The sequence below is a fragment of the Eucalyptus grandis genome, chromosome 2, assembly GCF_016545825.1.
Source record: "Eucalyptus grandis isolate ANBG69807.140 chromosome 2, ASM1654582v1, whole genome shotgun sequence".
In the NCBI taxonomy this organism is placed as follows: domain Eukaryota; kingdom Viridiplantae; phylum Streptophyta; class Magnoliopsida; order Myrtales; family Myrtaceae; genus Eucalyptus; species Eucalyptus grandis.
Window position 1 is genome coordinate 54,472,079 of NC_052613.1, and position 11,728 is coordinate 54,483,806.

Below are 11,728 nucleotides of genomic sequence, written 5' to 3' on the forward strand. Positions count from 1 at the left end.
CGATCGTAAAGCACACCACGGATTCGAGCGTACCTTGTTAGCCACAGATTAGACACCGACGCCGATAAGAGGAAGATATTTGGCCCTGTTCGATCCAATTAAGCCTTGATGGGAAGAAAAACGTGCCGTATGCTTTTTGTTTTTCTTTGGAGAGGGAGAGCGCGCGGGAGAGGAGAAGATGTACGTGAATTTTGATTTCCAACAGTTGTCTTCTCTCTCTCTCTCCTCCCTTTTATACCTTCCCCCATCCACGGGCCATATTCCCGTGGGCCGGGCTTTTTGGGCCTAGCATGGGCGGACGTGCCTTAAGCCCATCACCAATTAAAACCATCAACGACAACGACGACGCTGCTGCTCCGACTGCAAAGCTTGTAGGGGTGGTGCTGCTGCCGAATGGGAATTGGGCGCGCGGATTTATGCCGACCAACAGAGGATATGGCTCGGGACATTTCGGACTGAGAGGGAGCGGCCATGGCTTACGACAGCGCTTCGATCAAGCTCAGAAAAGGGAACTCGCAAAGGAATCTCGCATGGACCGACCTTCGAAGCACGAACACGAGTTCCAAAATACTCTCACCGCGGAAGTGGTGTTGGACATGATTAGGGCCGGGACGTCCCAGTCGAGATTGATGGAATTTCTTAGGAACCGGTCGGGTGATGAGGAAGCGGCGGAAGTAGGCATCAACCCGAAGTTAAGGTCGATGCCTACCGGCGGACAGTACTTAGTGTAGGCGACTTAGTGAAGGCGACTTTTTTAGAAGGAACTAATGCCAAGCGACGTAGGGAAGCTCAATAGGCTCGTCATCCCCAAGAAGTACGCCATTAGATATTTCCCCTGCATCAACGAAAACGCCGAAGGAAATGCACTGCTTCATGGAGGGACCAACGATGTTCAGCTAGTTTTCTACGACAAGTTCATGAAGTCGTGGAAATTCCGGTATTGCTATTGGAAGAGTAGCCAAAGTTTCGTGTTTACGAGGGGTTGGAACTGGTTTGTGAAGGAAAAAGCGCTGAAGGTGAGGGACATCGTCGTGTTTTATTCGTATGACTGTGATGAAACGCATGAAAACATCGATACTTTTGGTCTAATTGATGTAAAATATCATCGTCGTCATGGTTGCCGCAATAACATGGGGATCCACAGTCTGAATGAAGTTGGTCTGGAGGTAGAATTGCCATTGAACTTGGGAAGAAGTTGCGGATTCACAAAAGCCGAGCATGAGGAAGAACTTGAGAAGGAGACAGCAAAGAAGTTGGAGGGAAATAGTAGTTTTAATTTTTATTTTTTTGGTCAGAAAATAATAGTTTTAAATTATTCGGTGTACAAATGAACTGATTCGGGGCGTGGAAAACCAACGGTAACCAAGCAAATTGTACTCAAAGACTAACATCCAAAAGTCCAATTTTGGGGATTCAATAGTCGATGACTCTTTATCTATGTTTCAATGTCTATAACTATAAGAATGATAAAAATTAGATATTAGAAAGTTTTACAAATCGCTTGTCTCCTATTTGTGAACTGAATTTCCGAATCTTCATCTGCCATTTGCTGTATCCACTAATCTTCTGGACATGTTGTCAAATTATGGAGTTGTAAAAATACCCTTCAAAATGTTGGAAATTATATCCAGAGAAAACACACTATTTGTTGTAGTCAGAACATCAATGTAAAGAATACGATAACAGCTATATAATATTTTTATTTTTATGTAAACTTACAACTCTCGGAGAAGAATAAAAAAAGATATCATTGAAAAATAACATAAAATTGGAGGTGAGGTATGGATAACCGAATCTCCTTAAGGCGATTAGTTCCTGCCAATGGTGCTCTGCAGATTCATGAACTATGCCTCCCAAGATACAACACCTCGAACCTGTTTGGATTAACACTATGCAAACAGGACTCTGTCGAACCGTTCAATTGAACCAGCACACCCAAATAAAACAGAAGAGTAGAAAAGTATATCAAAGCCTTTTTGGAATCGAGTTGGAAAAACCAAAAAAAAAAAAAAAAAAAACCCCTTATGAAGCTCTATGCTCATATATATTTATAGAGCTTTTTAGTTCATGTACTAAAGAGATATATGAATTAAATAGACGCGTGTATCCACGAGATTCATGAATAGAGAAATACGTGAATCCAAGAGATTCATGTATCCAAAGATACGTGAATTCAAGAGATTCATGAACTCAATAAATACATGAACTAAACGATACATGAATCTAGGAAATTCATGAATTCAATAAATACGTGAACATAAAAGTATAGGAAATTCATGAATCCAAAAAGAGATACGTGAACAGAAAAAACGTATCTTAATTTATTGGCTTCCGTTGATCCATTAACCATAATTATAACCATAATTACAACAATCCCCACATTAATGGATCAACAAAACATTTTTGACTCGAAGGAATCTGAGCATGCCTGTTGAAATAAACCGCATCAAGATAGGTAGCTTTCGCTTTGAACCTTCTTTAGTGAAAGCTTATCTAGCGAAAGCTTATCGGACTTACTTAACTAGTTGATGGACTAAGCTTTGAATCGCCAGTTGTTTGTGTAAACCTAGACAATAAACCTCACACGGAGTATTTCCAATTCAAGATTGGTTCTCAGTTGTGTTCGTTCTTTCGGCCCTGAACCTCTCGGGATTCATGCGTGCTTTAGAAAATCTAGCATTTAAAGATTTTCATAGAGTCGGCCAGCTCCACGCATATAGGTGCATTCCTATTAAAGATATCCTACTATATCTCACTTGGCTGTTATATTCCAAGTTATAGGAATCATTAAACACATAGCGTACCCTTAATAACGCTGTAGGAGAGCATTGTTGTATCATAGGAATGGTAGACAGTGCTTACACTAGAGTTTCCAAAATTTGCGTTGTCCTATTGAACCTAGACCATGGGATCTCCAATCACATAGGTTAGGTTTCCACCCTGGAATCTCTTTATTGGGTTAAGGCTCTTAAACCCATTCCCCTCGATGCGCAGTTTATCTGCTCTTTTGACAAACCTTTTGTCAGCGGATCCGCAATATTTTCCTTTAACTTTACAAAGTCTAAAGAAATTATTCCATTTGAGAGCACCTGCCTTACGATGTTATGTCTACGACGAATATGTCTAGACTTACCGTTATAAATCACATTATGTGCCCTTGCAATTGCCGCTTGATTGTCACAGTGTATGCAAATTGCAGGCATAAGTTTTGGCCACATTGGAACATCTTCTAAAAAATGTCGAGGCCATTCTGCTTCTTCAGCAGCTTTATCCAAAGCAACAAACTCTGATTCCATTGTAGAGCGTGTTATTATAGTTTGTTTAGAGGATTTCCATGACACTGCAGCACCTCCTAGCGTGAACACATATCCACTAGTCGATTTCGATTCATCAGAATCTGAAATCCAGTTTGCATCACAATAACCTTCCAAAACAGCTGGATATTTGTCATATTGTAGAACATAGTCTTTTGTCCTTTTCAAATATCATAATACTCTCATCAAAGCATTCCAATGCTCGTGACCTGGGTTACTAGTATATCTACTCAGTTTGCTTACTGAGTACGCAATATCAGGTCTAGTGCAATTCATGATATACATGATGCTGCCGATTACTTGAGAGTATTCTAGCTGTCTAACACTATTTCCAGTGTTCTTTCTTAAAGTTAGGTGTGGAAGAAAAGGATTGTTTGTATCTTTAATGCCGAATCCTTTAAATCTCTCAAATACCTTTTCAATGTAATGAGATTGTGTTAAACCTAAGCCATCAGAATTCCTTAGAATTTTGATGCCGAGTATAACATCTGCAACACCTAAATCTTTCATCTCAAAGTTCTTCTTGAGAATGTTCTTGGTGATTTTGATGACCTCAACGTTATCTCCAAAATTAATAAGTCATCAACATATAGACAAATAAGTACATATCCAACTGTAGTGGATTTAGTGTACACATATTTGTCACACTCATTGATTCTATACCCATTTTAAATCATTACCCGGTCAAATTTCTCATGCCATTGCTTAGAGCTTGTTTAAGTCCATACAATGATTTGACAAGTCTACACACTTTGTGTTCTTGTCCTTTGACCTTGGACCCTTCAGGTTGTTCCATATAAATCTCCTCGTCGAGATCACCATTTAAGAATGCAATTTTCACATCCATTTGATGTATTTGCAAATTGTATAGCGAAGCTATAGCAATCAACATCCTTACTGATGTTATTCTTGTGACAGGTGAATAAGTATCAAAGTAGTCAAGACCCTCTTTTGTCTAAACCCTTTGGCTACAAGCCGAGCTTTGTACTTATCAATGGAATCATCAGCTTTTACTTTTTTCTTGAAAATCCATTTACATCCAATTGGTTTATTTCCAGGTGGAAGATCAACCAATTCTCAAGTATGGTTACTTAGGATAGAATGGATTTCATTGTCAACAACTTCTTTCCAGAAAGGAGCATCTGGAGATGACATTGCCTCTTTATATGTTTGGGGCTCACTTTCTAACACGTATGTTAGAAAATCAGGTCCGAAAGATTTTTCGATTCGAGACCTTTTACTCCTTCGAAGTTCGGTTTCTTTGGCCACAACTTCATCATTCTCAGATTCTGATTCTCTAAGCCTTTTCTGAGAAAGTTCTCCTTGATTTCTTTTTGCAGGATATATATCCTCAAAAAGTTCAGCATCCCTTGATTCTAGGATTGTATTGACATGAATTTCCGTATTTTCAGATTTATGAACCAAAAATCTATATGCACTACTATTTTGAGCATAACCGATGAATATGCAATCCACCGTTTTAGGTCCCAACCGAGTTTGTTTCGGAGGAGGAATCGCCACCTTGGCCAAGCACCCCCACACTTTTAGAAAATTGTAGGATGACAACTTTCCATTCCATAACTCGTATGGAGTTTTGCCTGTCTTTTTGTGGGGTATTTTATTAAGAATATAATTTGTAGTTAAAACTGCCTCCCCCCACAAGTTCTGAGGTAAACCTGAACTCAAAAGCATGGCATTAGCCATCTCCTTAAGTGTCATGTTCAATCGTTCAGCAACTCCATTTTGTTATGGAGTATAGGGTGCAGTCGTTTGGAGAATTATTCCAAAACTAGCACAAAACTCTTTCAAATTGATTGAACTGTATTCTCCTCCTCTATCGACCTAAGCACTTTGATTCGTTTATCAAGTTGATTTTCAACTTCAGTTTTATACTTGACAAACATGCTCATAGTCTCATCTTTGCTAGTTAGTAAATAAACATAGCAAAATCTAGTACATTCATCCACAAATGTGATGAAGTACTTCTTTCCACCTCTACTTTCTACAAACTTTAAATCACATAGATCACTATGAATTAATTGTAGAGGTTCACTTGTTCTTTCAATGGATTTGAAAGGTTTCTTGGCAAACTTGGCCTCAACACAAGTCTCACACTTGTAACGGGCATCCAACTCAAATCTTGGAATTAACCCCAAGTTTGCTATTATCTTCATTGTACCATAGTTTACATGTCCTAATCTACCATGCCATAGATAAGGATACATAACAGTGTAAATTGAAGACTTTTCTTTATTAATAGTCTTTGGGTACACATACTTTGAGTTTACATCAATGACAGCCACATTGGCCTTCAACAGGTCATTACACAAGTACCCTTTCCCCACATACATCCCTTCTTTTGAAAGTACAAACTTGTCAGATTCAAACACAACTTTGAAACCCTTCTTGACAAGTATAGGGCCAGAAATTAGATTTTTCCGAATCTTCGGTACATGCAGCATATTCAGCAGGGCGACCTCTTTGCCAGATGTAAACTTCAGGATCACCTTTCCTCTTCCGGCAATCTTTCTGATGCGAGTTAGCCATATAAAGCTTCTCATCTTCTTGAGCCTTCTCATAAGATGAGAACATGTGTTTATCTGCACGATGTGATTTGTGGCACCCGTGTCTAACCACCAGCCATTAGTGTTCGACACCGAGATGCTTAAGACATTACCACAGGCATAGTCTCTCAATATTGTCATGATCTCGTCAAATTCAGTTGCTGGGCTGCACCTTCGTTCTTGCCTTTTTTTCGGGCGCTTCTTGCAATCCTTAGCACGATGGCCGGGCTTGTTGCATATAAAACACGTCCCTTGGAATTTCTGAACTGCTCCTTTTGCTTGCCTTTTCCTTGAAAAGACATCTTCCTTTTTCTATCTTGCTTGGATTTGGAAGATTCCACAACGTTGGCTTTTGGCTCAGAAGAAGGATTCACACTCCTTCTATTGTCTTCCTCAATTCTGAGGCGCAGAATGAGATCTTCAAGGCTCATCTCCTTCCGTTTGTGTTTCAAATAATTTTTTAAGTCTGACTAGCCCGGAGGTAGTTTCTCAATCATGGCTGCCACTTGGAATGATTCACTAAGTATCATTCCCTCAGCCGAGATGTCACTCAGAATTAATTGCAATTCTTGAACCTGACTTATGATAGATTTAGAATCCACCATCTTGTAGTCCAAGAATTTGGCAACCACAAATTTCTTGGTGCCAGCATCCTCAGTTTTGTATTTTTTCTCTAAGGACTCCCATAATTGTTTAGCAGATTCAATATTACAATAAACATTATAAAGAGAATTCACTAAACAGTTAAGGATATAATTTCGGCATAAGAAGTCCCATGCTTCCAAGCCTCCAACGCACCGAGCGTCGTGACATCTTGCTCATTTGGACTAATTATCGGGCACACCTCCAATAAATATTTCGTCAGATTGAGCATGGTCAGATAGAAGTACATCTTCTGCTGCCATTGTTTAAAGCCCACTCCGGTGAATTTCTCCGGTTTCTCATTAGTTGTAACTGGAGGTGTTACCATCACGGTAGGCAAGGTTCGTTGAACCATCCTTCCAGAAACAGAGCCAAAAGCCATTTGGCCTACACTGTTCTGAAAAACAGTCCCGGGCATACCAGTCATATGACTTGTACCCGCACCACCAAAATTGGTGTTAGCCCAAGGGGCCATAGCATTGGCTGCTACAAATTCAGACCCTGAGGGTTGAACATCTTCCATAACATCGGTCGAATCGACCATAGGAACGTCTCCAGAAACATTCAGGACATTGAAGAGCACTTGGTTGTTTCCAGCCATCTCAATAATCTGACAAGAACAACAAACAGTGAGTGAATAATCGCCTTAAGATTGTTGGAAATTATATCCAGAGAAAACACACTATTTGTTGTAGTCAGAACATCAATGTAAAGAATACAATAACATCTATATAATATTCTTATTTTTATGTAAACTTACAACTCTTGGAGAAGAATAAAATAAGATATCATCGAAAAATAACATAAAATTGGAGGTGAGGTACGGATAACCGAATCTCCTTAAGGCGATTAGTTCCTGTCAATGGTGCTCCGCAAATTCATGAACTATGCTTCCCAAGATACAACACCTCGAACCTGTTTGGATTAGCACTATGCAAACAGGACTTTGTCGAACCGTTCAATTGAACCAGCACACCCAGATAAAACAGAAGAGTAGAAAAGTATATCAAAACCTTTTTGGAATGGAGTCGGAAAAACCAAAAAAAAAAAAAAAAAACCCTTATGAAGCTCTATGCTCATATCTATTTATAGAGCTTTTTAGTTCATGTACTAAAGAGATACATGAATTAAATAGACGCGTGTATCCACGAGATTCATGAATAAAGAAATACGTGAATCCAAGAGATTCATGTATCCAAAGATACGTGAATTCAAGAGATTCATGAACTCAATAAATACTCAACTAAACGATACATGAATCTAAAATTTATGAATTCAATAAATACGTGAACATAAAAGTATAGGAAATTCATGAATTCAATAAATACGTGAACATAAAAGTATAGGAAATTCATGAATCCAAAAAGAGATACGTGAACAGAAAAAACGTATCTTAATTTATTGGCTTCCATTGATCCATTAACCATAATTATAACCATAATTACAACACAAAACCCTATTGAAACTGGCTTTGATGTACATAGCTAGCATGAACGATCAAAGGAGCAATAAGACGAGAGCGATGGTGATAAGAACTTGGCAATACATTGCACCCTGCGACTCATCTGACTTATCAAATCGAAAAAGGGAATGAAAGAAAAGCACGAATGGCCATATACAAAAGATATCTATCTATGGCAAAACTGCGTCCTTGTCAAGAAGCCTTTCCAGTTTCCTGCAGCCTCGAATGGTTGGACGGCTTATCGGTCTGGTCTGATGCCCATTCAATGTGCAAGCAAACAGAAATTCCACTTCTAATGATGTTGCGGCCAACAGAGGAAACGAAAAAGGGATCACGATGTTCCTTTGATGGTGAATATACACGTGAATTCAGGGATAGATCTTGTTGGATTAGACCACTGAATAGTGCGTTGGCCATGGTCGATGAACGTGTGGCTCAAGCTCTTTTAGATGGAGAAATGGATGAGCCTCCTCTCGATAGTGAATGTCCACCAACTCTGATTAAGTCTCCTCCTGCAGAGCCGGCTTCTTGCTTCTTTTTGTCAGTGCTCGTTCAAACAAAAGAATTGACCGATATTGACAACCAAAATTGATACATGCGTAATTGATTTGCCATCAAATTAATTTTTTGATCATAAACTATTCCAAACTAATACACTTTTTTTTTCTTACCATATTTTGCTCAAAGGGTTAAAAGGAAATAGTGCATCAAGTTGTTCTTAAGGATTAATGTGATCCTCTTTCCTAGAGAGCCACTGGTTTCAACTACTGTTTATCTAGAATCCATACTAAATCTAACCAATTGTCTATCCTATCTCTTCTACACTGAGTTGAATCTTTCAGTAGCATGTTTTGGTCCTCTTTCTCATTTCTTAGAAGAAGTGAGCCATCGGTATAAGAACAAGATGCTATTATTATTGCCTAAATAATATATATATATATATTTTTTTTGTGATAGGAGGAACAGAACTGCAGACCGATAGTGCGTCGTAAACCCCCTGGTGACGCTAGCAGGGAAACCACCACCCCGACGCTATGTTTAAATCGCCTAATGATCTACCAGCCTCCCTGCAACTTGCGATGTAGGGGCTTGAACTCGACCTCCCCGTGGAGGTCTGGAGACTAGCGAGCCCACCGAGCCGGTGGTTTGCCTGAATAATTAGACGTCACAAATTTACCCCAAATTGATAAGGATTTTCATGTAGACTTGTTATGTCAATTGAGTTATTGCCACTCAACAATTTCACGGTAAAATTTGACGGAAGCTAACAAAGAGTAAATATGTCATAAGTGTATTGATTTTGAATTTTTGCTGACCCAAAAATTAATTTGGGATAAATTTATTACAGATGTATCTGTTTTAGATTTTTGTGATATTAAGCCTAAAAACAATGATAATATTGAATAAATTAGGGAGATATCAAATGAATGGAGCGAATAAAACATAACAATTATCAATAGTGATGAATTCGAAAATGATGATTTTATGCTTTCTTTCTCCAAATTTTGTAACATTGTCACTCGCTTCGAGATTAATTGTTTAAATATTGCAATTTGCCATGGCAAAAGCGTTTTAAATTTTGATGCGTCACGTAGAACATACATATGAGATGAGAAACGTGTTGCTTTAGGTCAATCTTGTCTAGTTAAGTGAAAAATGAGCTATCAAATTTGCCTCATACATACTAACATTTTTTTTTTTTTGGTCGAACTCATACATACTAACATTATTACATCACAATTTTTTTTTTTTAATTACCATCTTCATTTTCTTTTTCCTTTTTAGGGTTCCCGAACGAAAAGGCCGTTGATTGCTAAACTCATTTGCGTGAGGGACCACGTCCGAAAGGGATGTTGATGGATCTGAAATCATGGCCCATGGGCTTTTCAGATTAGGCGTCCAAGCGGCCCAAGATAAAGTTGCACCTTGCATCGATGTGATCGAGCTACGAGTCCACCCAATTCTATCGACCAATCGATGCAACAATTGATTATAATTGTTTTAGGTTTTATCATGGGATATGGTCTAAGAAAACCGTGTCATGGGAAGATAAATGTCAGGTTGAATCGAGGGATCTGATCCTTTCTTGATGGACGAGGTTAAAAGCGATCTAACCTTTTTATCAATTTGATTGATCTTCATGTTGTTATGCAATTGCACGTGATACTAACTTATGGTAAATCAGGCATCGACTTCCCAAAGTTCTGTCGTCTAAGCACCTCTTTTTTACGGACTATTACCACTTAATCATCGTTATGAATATTATCAGAGCATTATGTAAAACAATTAATGCGTGAATTGAGTAACCAGGCAACGCAAAAATGCTCCACCGCAGAAATCTTTTCTCGAATTCGCTTGAGACGGGATCTTGTGTTCTGTAGTTTTCGATTTTAAGATGTATCCATTTTAAAAATTGTAGTCCTTTTGTACACTTAATCTAAATCACTTGAAATTGGACTGTGGTCACCTCACTATAAGAAAAATTTGCTTAAGTGAACATTAAAGAAAGTGTCGGTGTCCTTTTGGTGACTAAAGTAACTTAGCTTTTATTTGTACAATTAATCCTTAACGGGGCTAAACAAAGAAAAATCAAGAAAGACAAATTTTCCGAAGTAATTTTTAAAGATGTGTTTGATTCATGAAAAATCAATGACTTGGAAAATATATTTCTTTCAAATGATTGTTTATACCATTTATAAAAATTAATCGGTGAAAGAATTTGAATCATTGATACTAATCCATGACTAAACATTTCCGATGTTGATAATAATATTTTTTATTACTTCATTTTTGAAAATGAGTTTGATATCTATATTCCTTTATGAAATGATGACTTGTGATAAGTGGTATTGCATGCTAACTTAAGTGCGATCTTGATGTACGGCATCACTGTTGTCAAATTGCATCTTGCATTTGATCGATCCCGTAGAAGCGGTGATTGTCACTAATTGAGCCACGGTTTTACTCACTTCCTTTATGGTGACAAATTTATGAAGAGGTTGTGATGGGGGTGGTTTCTTTATTTTGGTCCTTGAATAATGCTTATCTGAGTTTAATGAATTTCTAGTTCGGTAGATTTATGGTATTTCGACCTTAGGTTATTTCCATCATGTAAGGTATTATCCAGTTAATACCTTTTCCTATCAACATGTTAGATTATGTTATATGAATATTGGATTAATTCTAACTCTTCCTTGGAGGGCGTATGAGTCGAAACCTACAGCTAAAACTATATCGTCCCCACCTCCAACCTCTTTGAGAATGTGAGAATTCGAACCCCCTACCCTTCCCTTTCATGTTGAAAGGGTGGCTACAACCGTTATAGTTTTCAGGTCTTGTCACTTGGTAAAGCGTAACTATTGTATTTTGACATGAGCAATGAGTTTGATATCTATAGCAAGAAATGACTTGTGATAAATGGTATTACATATTAGCTGAAGTGTGATTTTGATAGACTACATAATTATTGTAAAATCACATCATTCATGCTTAATCCACACAAACGGTGATTGTCACTTATAGTTATAGAGCCATAGTTTTGCTCGCCCCCTTGTGTCACCAATCACCATTAAGTTTTCAAGAATGGAGGAGAGTAATGAATTAATGAGGGGGCGTGATGGGGGTGGTTTTATTTTGCTATTTGAATAAAGCTTATCAAACTGAGTTAAGAGAATTTACAGTTTGGTACGTTTATGGTATTTTGGACTTCATAGTTATCTCCATTAATGCAAAGATTTGTCCATTTA

General features: G+C 38.1%; 1 protein-coding gene across 1 annotated transcript; it reads left to right on the forward strand.

The window, feature by feature from the left end:
* Positions 1-767: 767 nt before the first annotated feature.
* Positions 768-1,331, forward strand: LOC120290799 (AP2/ERF and B3 domain-containing transcription factor At1g51120-like). Its single transcript, XM_039307225.1, has one exon. The coding sequence runs from the start codon at positions 768-770 to the stop codon at positions 1,329-1,331; it is 564 nt and encodes a 187-aa protein (XP_039163159.1).
* The last annotated feature ends 10,397 nt before the right edge of the window (positions 1,332-11,728 follow it).

Excerpts from the sequence above, each read along its gene's own strand:
- LOC120290799 (XM_039307225.1), top strand. The coding sequence starts at position 768 with ATGCCAAGCGACGTAGGGAAGCTCAATAGGCTCGTCATCCCCAAGAAG.